The sequence below is a fragment of the Sarcophilus harrisii genome, chromosome X, assembly GCF_902635505.1.
Source record: "Sarcophilus harrisii chromosome X, mSarHar1.11, whole genome shotgun sequence".
Taxonomy (NCBI): domain Eukaryota; kingdom Metazoa; phylum Chordata; class Mammalia; order Dasyuromorphia; family Dasyuridae; genus Sarcophilus; species Sarcophilus harrisii.
In genome coordinates this window covers 73,054,325-73,068,460 of record NC_045432.1, presented here as the reverse complement: position 1 = coordinate 73,068,460, position 14,136 = coordinate 73,054,325, and the positions used below count along the sequence as shown (strand labels likewise).

Sequence of the window (14,136 nt, the reverse complement as noted above, 5' to 3'; positions counted from 1 at the left end):
TGGTCAGGAAAGCAGTTTAGGTTGGATAAATAGTTTGAGAATCATCTGCATAGAGTTGATAATTGAATCAATGGAAGCTGATAAACTCACTAAGCAAAATTGTATAGGCGAAAAGGATCTGGGATGGGACTTTTGGGGACACACCCATCATTAGCAGGTAAGACCCAGATAGAGATCTGGCAAAAAAAAAGAAAAGAAAAGAAAAGAAAAACAAAACCTGAGAAGGAACCATCAGCAAGGTAGTGGGAGAACTGGGAGAGAAGCTCAAAAATCTAGAGAAGAAAATATCAAAGAAAAAGAATGACCAGAAGTGTCAAAGTCTGCGGGGAAGTTAAGAAGGATAAGGATTTTGAGAAAAGGGCATTAGATTAAGAGATCACTAGTAACTTTGGAGGTGACAGTTTTGGATTAGTGATGAGGTTGAAAAACCAAAATGCAGACAATTAAGAAAGTGAGAGGGAGGATGTGGAGACACTAATTCTCGAAGCAGATGTGATGTAGGATGAAAGCTGGGATGGTGATGGACAGATCATGTGAGAATTTTTTAAGGATTGGGGAATCAGAGGTGTGTCTTTTCGCATCAGAAAAGGGGCCAGTAGACAGGGAGAGATTGGAGATTTGTGAGAAAAAAAGTGGAGGGACCATGTATGTAGGTGGGATTTCACTTGTCAAGGAAAAGGGCCACATTTACAGGTGATAATAGGGTTGAAAGAGGAGATGGTACAAGAAAGCATCTGAGTGATGTGATGGAAAGAAGAGAGCTCACCGTGAACGGCCTTACTTTGTTCAGTGGCACATAAGCCATGGGAGGTTTGAAGAGTGAAACGGGTTGGAAAAGTCCCTCTGGTGAAGGAAATCATGAATTGATGAGGAAACTGTCAAAGGATTGCTTTGTCGCAATGAGGGCCTGGCTGAGATCATGTAATGTAAATTTGTAATGGATCTGGTTAGCTCAGGTTTGTGACTGATCAACTTTGTTCAACAATCCAGAAATAGAAGCCAAGTGACGAATGATGGGAGTGAGCCAAATATTGGCAGGCTATAAGTGGTAATAGGATAAAGGAACAAGGGACTGAAGTGTAAGGAGAGTTGGGGAATGGAAGAGAGTACAGCCAGTACAGGGGTGATAGCCTGGGACAGGCTGGAGGGATCAGATATCAGTGGAGATGACGAATAGGGTCAGGGGTCATAAAACACTGAGGAAAATGGGATGTCAAAAGATGATGGCAAGATAAAGGAATTTCAGAACTTTTGCGCATTGGAATATTTGTGGGTGATGGCAAGATCCAGGATATGAGCATCTCTGTATGTAGCTGAGGTAGAGTGGAGGAGGAGATCATGGAATATGAGTGCTTTAAGGCCCATCTTATTTTTAATATCAGGTAAGACTTTAATATCAAGTAAGTGGGAGATGAAAACTTGTCAGGTGTGTTTGCCATGAAGGACATCCAGCCTGGAAGCCACATTAAAGGGGAATTTCTAATGGACGGTAAAAAAACAAAAACAAACAAAAAAACTTCCAGATGCTTCCATTTGCAGCCCAAGAACATTGCATCATTTCCTAAATGACATCCACAGATTTAAAAAAACAAGTTTGCCTAAGTATCATGCAGGAAAAAATTAAATGGCTGAAGAATACCTACCTGGCATTAAGGTAGTAATGCTAGGTAGCTGGATGGACACCATATACAGCTAGGCCAGAGAATAAAGGTGAACAAGCAAAGGAGAGCGACCTGGCCATGTTTTTAATACCAAAAGCCTAGCTTACTGATACAAATATTTTCTTGGTGATGCTTTTATGGTTACAAAGCTTGGAATACCACAGTCGCCAAAGAAATTAAGATTTCCCAAAGGGAAGTGAGTAAGTTGTACCATGAGGACATGGAATGAAAAATAATCTAGAGAATCTTATTTATGTTAATTTGTGTCCCTGATGTTCCGCTGGATATTTGACCATGTTTTATTTTGTTTTGTTTTCTTTTTCTCTTTTTCTTTTTTTCTTACTGTTTTTTAAAAAGAAATTTGTAACAAAAAGATACGCTTCTATAGTGGGTCAGTCCATGGACATCTATTAAATGTTTGCTATGTGCTAGGCACTGGACTGAGTGCTTTACAGATATTATCTCGTTTGAATTACGTAAAAACAAGATAAATTGGAGGTAATCAACAGAGAAGGCACTGGAATTAAGAGGAAAGAGCTGGGACTTGAAGGAATCCAAGAATTCCAGGTGACAGAGATGAGGAGGAAGAACAGCTGATGAAAATGTCCCAAGCTGAGAGATAGTGTCTTATTGGAAGAACAGCAAAGAGCACAGTGCCAGTAGAACACAGAGAGTATGCCTGGGGTAGGGACAGGCAGGGGATTTAAGGCATCAGAAAACTGGACAGGAAGAGGGTGGAACCAGATTCTAAAGGGCTTTGGGTGCCAAATGGTATTTTGTATTGGATCGCAGGGGAGATAGGGAGCCACTCGGAGTTCATTGAATGGCAGGTGCCAGGCCAGGAGGGCCACATGATCAGATCTGCATTTTACAAATATCACTTTGGCATCTGAGTAGAAAATGGGCTGGAGTTGGGAGAGACTTGAGGCAGATTAATAATGAGACTATTGTTTTCTAAATTTTCAATAGTATTTTATTTTTTCAAATAAATGTAAAGATAGTTTTCAACATTCATTTTTATAAGACTTTGTGTTTCAGAGTTTTCTCCCCATCTTTACCTCCCTCATCCCCAAGACGACAAGTAATCTGATAGAGGCTAAATATGTGCAATCCTTTTAAATATATTTGCATATAAGTCATGTTGTGAAAAAAAAATCAGACTCATGGATAGGCTGAGTTAATTAAGAATGACAATACTGCCTAAATTAATCAGTGCCATACCTATCAGACTCCCAAGAAATTACTTTACAGAGCTAGAAAAAATACTAACAAAGTCCATCTGGAAGAACAAAAGGTGAAGAATTTTAAGGGAATTAATGAAACAAAATGCAAGTGAAGATGGCCTAGCTGTATCAGACCTAAAACTATGTTATAAAGCAGCGGTCATCAAAACCATTTGGTACTGGCTAATAAATAGAGCAGTCGATCAGTGGAACAGGTTAGGTTCACAAGACAAAATAGTAAAAACTATAGCAATTTAGTGTTTGACAAACTGAAAGACCCTGACTTTGGGGATAAGAACTCATTTGGACAAAAACTGCTGGGAAAATTGGAAACTAGTATGTCAGAAACTAGGCATTGACTCAAATGTAACACCACATACCAAGATAAGGTCTAAATGGCTTCATGATTTAGGCATAAAGAGTAATATTATAATCAAAGTAGAAGAACAAAGGATAGTTCACCTGTCAGATCTATGGAAAAGGAAGGAATTTGTGGCCAAAGAAGAACTTGAGTACATTCTTGAATGCAAAATGGATAATTTTGATTATATTAGGTTAAAAAGTTTTTGTACAAACAAAACCAATGCAGACAAGATTAGAAGAAAAGTAATAAAGTGGGCAAAAATTACATTCAAGGGTTCTGATAAAGGCCTCCTTTTTAAAATATATAGAGAACTGACTTACATTTATAAGAGTACAAGCTATTCTTCAATTAATAAATGGTCAAATGATATGAACAGGCAATTTTCAGATGAAGAAATTGAAGCTATTTTTAGTCATATGAAAAGTCTAAATCACTATTGATCAGAGAAATGCAAATTAAGATAAACCTGAGGTACCACTACACACCTCCCAGATTGGCTAAGATGACAGGAATGTTAGAGGGGACGTGGGAAAACTGGAACTCTAATACATTGTTGATGGAGTTGTGAACGGTTTCAACCATTCTGGAGAGAAGTTTGGAGCTATACTCAGAGTTATCAAACTGTCCATACCCTTTGATCCAGCAGTGTTTCTCCTGGGTCTGTATCCCAAAGGGATCGTAAAGAACAGAAAGGGACCCGCATGTGCAAAAATGTTTGTGCAGCCCTTTTTGTAGTGACAAGGAACTGGAAACTGAGTGGCTGCCCATCAGTTGGAGAATGGCTGAAGTGATGGTATATGAATGTGATGGAATATTATTGTGCCATAAGAAAAGATCAGCAGGATGATTTTGAGAGAGGCCTGCAGAGACTTACACGAACTGATGCTAAGTTAAGTGAGTAGAACTAAGAGAATGTTGTACATGGCAACAGCAAGATTATGTAATTATCAACTGTGATGGATGTGGCTCTCTTCAACATTGAGGTGATCCCGGCCAATTCCAATAGATGGAGAGAGTCATCTGCATCTAGAAAGAGCTCTGTGGGGACTGAATGTGGATCACAACAGTATTTTCACTCTTTTGGTGGTTGTTTGCTTGCATTTTGTTTTCTTTCTCATTTTTTCCCCTTTTTGATCTGATTTTTCTTGTGCAGCATGATATTTGTAGAAATGTGTATAGAAGAATTGCACATGTTTAATATGTATTGGATCACTTGCCAATTGGGGAGGGCAGAGGAAGGAAGGGAAAAGATTATTCATGTATATATTTTGAAAATAAAAGGCTATAATAAAAAAAAAGGAAAGGAAAATCAGACCAAAAAGGAAAAAAACATGAGAAAGAAAAAAACAAATAAAAAGATGATAATATGCTTCAATCCCCATTTATTCTCTGTAGTTCTTTCTCTGGATGTTATTGGCATTTTCCATTCCCAGTCTATTGGAATTGCCTTGAATCACTTCATTGTTGAGAAGAACCAAGTCCATCACAGTTGATCATCACATAATCTTGTTGCCGTGTAGTGTCTTGGTTCTGCTCTCCTCACTCAGCATCAGTTCGTTTAAGCTTTTCTGAAATCGGCTTTGATTGTTTTTTTTCCTTTACATAGTATTTTATTTTTCCAAATACATGCAAAGATAGTTTTTTCTTTAAATTCACCCTTGCAAAACCTTGTGTTCCAAATTTTCTCCCTCCTTCCTCTCCCCTCTCCCCAAGACAGTAAGCAATCTGATATAGGTTAAATACATACTATTCTTCTACACATATTTCCATATTCATCATGCTGCACAAGAAAAATCAGACTGAAATGAACAAAAAGGAAAAAAAACAAGCAAAACAACAACAAAAGATGAAAATACTATGCTTTGGTCCATATGGTCTCTATAGTTCGATAATACTGGTTTTTAGCAGTGCTTTTGATACAAAGTTGTAATAGAAATTGAACCCAAATGGATAATTGGCTTTAAATGAAACTGCATGATAGAGGAACAATCCTTATAATCACGTTATTCCACCTGCCATTTATACAGTGCTTTGAAGTTTGCAGAATATTTTCTGTGTTATCTCATTTGAACTGCATAATGCCCCTCTGAGGGCCATGGGCTAGGCAGGATCATCCCTGTTCTGCTACGAACAATCGGGCTCAGAAATATTAAATGCTTTGTCGCACATCCATACGTCTAACAATAGCATCTGAGGTCACCGCTCTCTCCCGAGGGCCATGCTGCCTCAAAGGCAGCCTATGTGAAGTGGTATTCAGCACCATGTGAAGTGATGATATCAAATAGGAATATGAAATAGATTTGAGAGAGTATTATTTTATAAAATATTATAATAGAGGAATCATTCAATTCTTGGAATAAAGGAATTGTCCGAGATCCATCAGGAGGTTACAAAGGTCGGCCATTTATTACGTGAAATAGCTCACAGGCTAAGGGTGGGAGAATCATGTGCTTAAGCAGCTTGCTTTAGCGAGGAGTAAAGGAAATGCCTGCTTTGTGCAGCCAGCATTAATAATTTATGGGATAATAAAATTAAAAAATCTCTTTCTGGATGTAGGTTCTGGGACATCTGAAGCAGACATTTTCCACCAGGCCCTCCTCGAAGGCAACACTGCTACTGAGGTTTCTCTCACGGTGCTGGATACCATCTCTTTTTTTACACAATGCTTCAAGGTGAGATCTGGGAGCCATAGATGGAAGCCAACTGGAATGGTAGAATTAAAGACCTAAAGCGCTCCCTAGAGAGAACTGGCTCCAATGTTATCAATCTGCAGATATCAAAACTGAGGCCCAGAGAGGGCTGGTGGAGCTATATAGTAGGCTATATAGTAGATTGGGAGCTAGGAAATCTGTCGCCAGCTAGCTGTGTAACCTTTCCTTTTAGGAATCGGTTTCCTCTTAGGGAGCTAGACTAGATCATCTCTGTGTTCCCTTCAAGCTTGACTATTCTGTGAATTTATGGTTTTATTCTAGTGTTTTAAAATCCTATCTTGAAAATAGATTGTATATTTTTTAAAGGATAAAATTAAATAGAAAGGTTTTTACAGCATAATTTATTCATTGGTCATTTTGATTAAGCAACTTCAAGGAGATGTGGAAACAAGCCAGGCGCTTCTTTCTCCAAACTATAGTTGTTTTTGAAACATTTGTCTCGGGCCCTTGTTGCCAAAACTCAATTGAGCACTGAAACAGTGATCTCATAGGATTGTTGCTATGGGTTTTTTATTCTTTCTGATTTCATCAGCATGGGGAATTCCCAGTGTAGAAACACCCTTCCCAGATGCAAATCATCAGTTCTCATATAACTTAGTCCTAGAAAGTTGCTTGAGGGCACTGAAATGGTGAGTGACTTGCCCACAGTCACACAGCCACTCTCTGACTTCCCATGGTGGCTATGGGCACCCTGCAAAGGATGAAAATGGAAATGATTTTTGCCACCGCCTGAGTAATCCAGTGAAAATCCTTTGTTCCCTCCCTTCACTTTGGCCATGAAAAACCTGGTGCAAATTTCAAGAAGTACAGGGAAGGAAAGCAGAATGAAGAACACACTTGAGACAATGTGCACTCCCACTGTGGACACATGAAATCTGTCCTTATCTTAATAAAAGTTAGCATTCCAAGGCATGAGAAGGGCCTTGGGCCTTGTGTTCTCCATTTACTTTTGGTTGCTGGGGAAGAGAGGATCTGGCACCATGTGAGGAGGCTCTGCTGTTGAGGTTCATTTTGGATTTGTCCCAGCCCTGGAGTGCAAGGAAGGGTTGGCTTTTTCTTTTGTTTCCCTGTCTCATTTCAATCCATGGTCTCTTTGAGTCATGGAGGCGGAATCTAAATGGAGTCGACTCAAGCTTACTCAAACTTAGTAATTGCCTTTAAAGCTGAATATCTGCTTCCCTTCACCCTACTCTTCTACAGATGTCACTTAAACAGACTGAGCAGTCTCTGCATGCCCAATTAGTCATCTCTGTCGACTCACAAATATCCAGTGTCACTAGCAGACAGACTGCCTCATGGCAATCCTTATTTGAAAGTAAAAGCATATGCAAGGTAGACATTTTACCCTCCCCCAAATTGTATTTGTTCTCTGACTCCTACTTTGCTCATTTTCCCACAGAGAAATCCAGTTTCTCTCTGTAGGCTAGTTGGCTGCACCATTATTGAAGCTACTAATTGTTCTTTTACAGGCAGTATGGTTAACTAAAGAAAGATTGGTAATGCTTCTTTTCTCTCATTAGCTCCTTGTTTGCTTTATGGCACTGGAAAAAGACTTCAGATCCTCAAGTTTTTTTTTTTCCTTCTGCTTTGTTAAAAGGCCTACCATCTATGGAACCAAGAACACTACATGCGAGCCCAAAGAAGGATCTCATAAAATACTGTTGAATTATGCTCCGGTCTTTATCATTTTCTCTAACTTGATAATTTGATAAGGAGTTTTATTAGTGAAGTCCCTTCTGCATTGCTTATCAAAAGAACAAAAAGCTGCCTATTGTTGATGGTTGTTTTCTTGTTTCTTATAGAATCAACTCTTAAATAATGATGGTCACAACCCATTGATGAAAAAAGTCTTCGATATTCATCTTGCCTTTTTGAAAAATGGACAGTCAGAAGCCTCCCTGAAGCACGTCTTTGCCTCTCTGAGGGCTTTCATTAGCAAGGTAAGACGGACAGAAGGTTGCCTTAAGAGGGGATAGTTGGCAGTCACTGCCCCCAAAGGACTCTGTTACTCATTTTGCTGGTTCCCATGAAACAAGCCATGAAGAGTATCCTAATTAGCACCAACAGAGAGAAGAGTCTTAAGATAGAGGATAGAGCTTTTGTGGAATAGTGGATGGGGTTGCTTTTTCTCTTATCCTTTCCTAGCCTACTTTCCCATAAGGTTCCAAGAGGACCATCATTTTCAAACAGTTGCTTGCACCAGATTTCCTTTTCTTCTGCTTTTAAAAAATGAACTCTAAAACTAAAGCAGAAGAATGATGATCTCTTCATCATTCTTCCACTAGCCTAGAACTCCATGAGGGCAGGGCCTCTCTCTTAAACAGCACCTAGAACCGAACATTATGCTCAAGCAATGTTTGGTGAATTCTTTTTGAAGGCCCCAGATTATTCTCGGGTCATTTACCTCATCGAGAGCTCAAAGTTGACAGAGGCTGATGAATGTTGTGTTCAGAGTACGGGGTTCGATTCTGAGCATCACAGACTCATAAAGATTTTGATAAATTGGAGCCTGTCCAGAGGAGAGCAATCGGGATAATGAATGGCCCTGACTGCGTGCCAAATGCGGATTGGGTGAAGAAAACAGGGATGTTAGTTTGGAAAACACAACATGGTCTCCACTGGGAGAAGGGGGGAAATTTGCAATTTAAATTTGATGAGGAAAAGTCCTTAATAATAAGCACTGTATTATGTAGAATAGGCAGCCTTGAGAGGTGGGAGGAAGTCTTCAAGCGGCGGTTATGACAGGATTCCTTTCCATGACGAGGATTCCTTTCTGTTACCGGTTACACCTCTTGGCCACTGAGATTCTTTCCCATTCACAAATTCTGTGACTGAAGCAAAAGCCATTGAGTGTCACAGATTGAAAAGATGTTTATGGTCAAAGAAAGATTGAAGACGAGGGGAAAACATCTTAGAGTGAAACCTACTTCAGCTTCCTCTTGTTATAATGTGTAATTTTGACAAGATAAAGACATTCACTGAAGTGATCTGTTATTACATAGTTGGAGAGCAAATTGCCATTATTTTTTGAATAGCATCTGATTGAAGTTGAAAGAGGTACAAAAAATAGATGCAAAATGGAACTCTGCCAGCATTTTTCTCACTGTGTATTTTCAAAACATCAGCAGCAACAGTGAATTCGCTTTAGTAGAGGACCTCTTATTTGAGGAAGTAGAAATGCCCCTCCCAAAATTCATTTGCAAAAAATTTGTGCTAGAAGGGACTTGATCTCAAAGGTACCCAAGTATCATGAAGAGATGGCTTTGGAGACAGAAGTCTGGGATTAAAAACCTATTTGGTGACTTGTATGACTTGAAGCAAATGACTTCTCTGAGCTCAGTTTCCTTACCTGAAAAATGAGGGAATTACTTCTTAAGGATCCTTCCACCTTTCAATCTCTGTTCCTATATTTCATTCATTGTCACACAGCTAGTATGCGCCAGATTCAGGATTTAACTTTTTTTGGTTCTCCTATCTGTCTAACCTGTCCTCAGTCTCTATTGCTGGATCTTTAGATTGTGCCCTTCCAACTGTCACCCAAGGCTTTGTACTGGGCTCTCTTCTCCCTCTGTTTTGCTTGGTGAATCTTAGAGTGAGTAATCACCTTGGAATCAATTATCATCTCTCTGTAGATGATTATCAGATCAACTTCTCTAATCTAAATTTCCAGTCTCACATTTCCAAGTACCCATTGTGCATCTAGAACTAAATGTCCCATACACATCTTAAATTCATGAGGTCCAAAACTGAACTCATCTTTCCTCCCTGATTTTCTCCTCTTCTTGATGTCCTTTGTACCATCAAGAGTCACCCTGGATCTCTGTTCTGTTTCCCTCCCCTATTTAATCTGTTGCTCTTCTTTCTTCTGACACGACTGCCACCCTTCTGTCACTCCACGTCTGGACAATTCCAATAGCTTTCTTTTCAGTCTTCAAGTCTCTCCCCATTGCACTAAGCTGTCAAAGTGATCTTCATAAAGTCCATATCACTCCCTTACTCACTCATTTCCAGCGACTCCCTGTCATCTCCAGGATCAACTACAAAATGCTGTCTTTGGTGCTCAAAGCCCTTTGTTACCTGGCTTCCCTCTACCCACTCAGTCTTCTTATAATTTTGCGACACATACAGTGTGATCCAGTGATACTGGCCTCCTTGCCATTCCTTACAAACAACACTTCATCTCCCATTTTCATTGTCTAAAATGCTCACGTTCCTTTTCTGTTCATCCTGGCTTCAGATCTCAATGCCTTTCCTCTGAGATTAGCTCAGATTTACCTTTTATACATAAGATTTATCTTGTTTGTACATAATTGTTTGCAAAAGTTCTGGAGAGTGGGCTTAGTGAACTGTGGGTTTAATGTAAATCAGCAGTGGACTTGGAAGCACAGAAAATCGAATATTATACTAGACGAAATTGGGAGGCATAATCTCTAAGAGAACGGTTTAGTCAGACCACAGCTGGAATATCTTACTGTTGTTCAGCCATGCCCAACCCGTAATGAACCCGAGGACCATAGCACCCCAGGCCTCCACTATCTCCCCCAAAGCTGTCCAAATGCATGTCCATTCTTCTGGGACACCATGTATCCATCTAGTCTTCTGCCACCCTTTGTTCTTTTGCCTTCAATCTTTCCCAGAATCCGCCTTTTCCAGAGTCCCATCTTCTCATTGTGAAGCCGAAGTATTTAAGCTTCAGCTTCAGTATTTGATCTTCCAGTGAATCGTTCATTTCTTGCGGTACCAAGTGATTTCTTCTCATTGCTCAAGGAACTCTCAAAAGTCTTCCAGAGCACCACAGTTTGGAAGTGTAGATTCTGTGGCCCTCAACTGTCTTCATAATCCAGTTGTCACAGCCATACGGTACTACTGAAAAAAACCATAGCTTTAACTATATGGACTTGTCAGGAGGGTGATGTCTGCTCTTTAGGCTGCTGGTACAGCAAGTTTATTTGAATTTCATGGCTGCAAGTTATCATCTGCAGTGCTCTAGAAAGCCATGTCCTACTCCTTTTATGATGTTGTTCCACATTTGTTTTTGTTGCTTCTTGGCCCACACGTGGGTCCTAAGGAGACAAATGAGATTATTTGGTCCCCCTATCTCTTTGAAGATTTGACACATTTGTTGTGAGTCACCCAGAAAAAAAAAGCTTTAGTGTAGTCATTTGAAGCAGATGGGGTTTTTTCCCTGTAATTCTCTTGCTTTCTCCATAATCCAGTGAATGTTGGTGATTTGGTCTCTAGTCCCTCTGTGTCTTCAAAAACCATGTTGTCCTTCTGGTACTTGCCAGTTCACCTATCGCTGCAGCCTAGCTTGTAGAATTTTAAGGATTCCCTTGTTCTCATGTGAAATCAATGCAATTGTTTAGTAATTTGAACATTCTTTGCCATTGCCATCCTTCAGGATTGAGATGCAGACTGATCTTTTCCGGTCCGGTGGTCACTTTTGAGTTTTCCAAATTGGCTGAAATATTGAGTGCAATACTTTAACAGTATTAGCTGTAATTCCATCATCTCCACTAGCCTTTATTGTTAGCAATAATTCCTAAGGCCCACTTGATTTCATTTTGAGGAAGTCTCACTATAGATCAGTAACCACACCATCATGGTTATCGGTTTTGTTAAGATCTTTCTTTTAGAGTTCTGTAAATTCTTGCCACTTCTTCCTAATCTCCTCTACTCCCGTTTTTGTCATTGTTCAGTGTTTTCCAGTTGCATCTGAGTCTCTGTGACCCCATTCGGGGTTTTCTTGGCACAGATACTAGAGCCGTTTGCCATTTCCTTCTCCAACTCATTTTACAGATGAGGAAACTGAAGCAAACAGGGTGGAGTGACTTGCTCAAGGTCACATAGCTAGAAAGTGACCAAGGCCAGATTTGAACTGGTGAAGAGGAGTCTTAACTTTGATTTGCTTTGGTTTCCTCATTTATAAAATCAGGATGATACTAACACTTACATTTCAGGGGTCTTATGAGCATTAATAAAATATTTGTATAGTAGTCGGCACAGTGCCTAGCACACAGTAGGAGCTATGTAAATGCTACTGTTATTGTTGTTATTAATATATGCATGCTATATAGTCCAGGAAGATCTTCTGTGCGAGAGTGTTAATATATGTATGTGAATCAACAACCATTTGTTAATGTCTGCTTTGTGCCAGGGAGCGTACCAGGTGATGGGGAGACAGATGAATGAAACAGTCCCTACTTGCATAGAATTTACATTCTAACAGGAGAGACAACCAGGATAGATAGAAGTATATGGAGAATAACTACAGATAAATATAAACTAACTAAATCCGTGGTAGTTTGGGAAGGAGGGTCCAAGCAGTTGAGAAGATCAGTAAAGGCTTCATGCAGAAGGTGCTATGTGAAAGGGAGATACAGAGGGAGGGCACTCCTGGCAGGAGGGACAGCCAGTGAAAAAGCCTAGAGATTAGAGATGGAATGTTGGATGTGAGAGACATAGAAAAGGCCAGTTTACCTGCAGGTTGGTTATCGCACATAATATAGTGAGTCTAGAAAGGTAGTTTGAGGATAGGCTGGGAAGGGCTTTAAGCTCGTCTTTGATTCTAGAGGTAACAGGAAAGGCCCTGGAGTTTGCGTAGGAGGGTGATATGTACAGAACTTTGATTATGGAGGTCAGACTGAATGAAGCAGGGAGACTGAGCCTGTAGCGGTCATTTAAGTGAGAGGTGATATGGCACCTCCTAAAGTGTGAGCAGAGAGGAGTCAGGTGCAAGAGATGCTGTAGAAATGGTAATGACCAGATTTGGCAGGGGGTAAGGGAGAGGGAGGTGTCAAAAGTTAACCACATGGGAGACTGGAATAATGGCGGTATCTTAGAAATAGAAGAGTTTAGAAGAGGAGCACCGCCCCCCTTCCTCTGTAGGAGGAAAGAGAAAGAGTTCAGTTGGGGATATGTTAAATTTAAAGTGTCTCTGAGACATTTGGTTTGAAGCATCCAATTGCCAAGTGGTGATGTGGGATTGAAATTCAGAGGAAAGTCTTGAAGTTTCTATAGACCTGAAAATCAGCAGCAGAAAAATGATGATAGGACCCATGAGCCAAGAAAGTGTTGAGAGAGAAGAGTAGGGGGCTTAGCTCAGGGCCTTGGGGGATAAGACACCCACCATCATGAGACATGTTTTGCATGATTACCCAGCAAAAGAGGCTTGAAAAGGAATAGTTTGAGAAGTAGGGGGTCATAGCTAGTATAAATGTGCATAGATGTATCTAGCTGCTTCACATAGGCCCCGTGTTACTGAAAGATGTGGTTAGATGGATAAATACAAATTGATCTGAGCCACAACGTAGGTCCTAATGTGTAAGAAGGGTGTCTATCTTGAAAATCTAGAAGTTCTTATTGAAGTCCCACCTGCTTCAGACAGCCGTCCTGACCTAATGCTCATGGCATTAGGGTTCCCCAGCATACAATTTGGAATCACCCTGGATTGGTCCCCAGCTAGATCGGGAACTCCCGAGGCAGCTTTGTTTCCTATTTGTACGGCACAGGTGTGGGCAGAAGTGGATCAGTCCTTCCTGCCGATGCATGGCTTTGCCAACATCCTTTTCCTTTATTCTTTCCCAGTTTCCCTCAGCCTTTTTCAAAGGCCGCGTCAACATGTGTGCAGCCTTTTGCTATGAGGTCCTCAAGTGCTGTACTTCGAAGATCAGCTCTACAAGGAATGAGGCCTCTGCACTACTGTACCTGCTGATGAGAAGCAACTTTGAGTTCACCAAGCGGAGGACCTTCTTGAGAACACACTTACAGGTCAGTGAGAAAGAATGTGCAACTGGCTCTCCAGCCTTCCTTTCTCTCCCCTCCTCCCTCTCTTTGTTCCCTCCCAGGAGGCTACACTTCAGGTACTTGTTAGGTTTTCCAGCTTCAACGTGACTGAGTTATCACCAGCGCTCCACCCCCTGCTTATTGGCCACAGCGGCACTGAGCTATCCTGTCACCAGGCCACTTGAGCTCAATGATTCAACTCAAAGCCTGGGAAATTACGGTCCTCAAAATTTTTAGCCAGCCTCCATGGGGGAGCATATTGGGGAATGGGAGAGGGGAGTGTGGAGGTCACTCTCGGTAACTTCCACACTCTCCGGGTGAGTGTGAGATGGTTGGACGGAATCCTTGTGCAATACTGTATTTCTATATTTGATGTTTTTGGTCAAAATGGA

General features: G+C 40.6%; 1 protein-coding gene across 4 annotated transcripts in view; it reads left to right on the top strand.

Moving 5' to 3' along the window:
- The window catches only part of DOCK11 (dedicator of cytokinesis 11), a 177,476-nt gene that overhangs the window by 133,242 nt on the left and 30,098 nt on the right, over positions 1–14,136 (top strand). For all 4 annotated transcript variants that reach the window (XM_031944634.1, XM_031944635.1, XM_031944633.1 and 1 more), the window contains 3 exons: positions 5,805–5,920; positions 7,762–7,899; positions 13,547–13,729. In XM_031944634.1, coding sequence (XP_031800494.1) covers positions 5,805–5,920; positions 7,762–7,899; positions 13,547–13,729 — 437 coding nt within the window. The remainder of the gene's footprint in view (positions 1–5,804; positions 5,921–7,761; positions 7,900–13,546; positions 13,730–14,136) is intronic.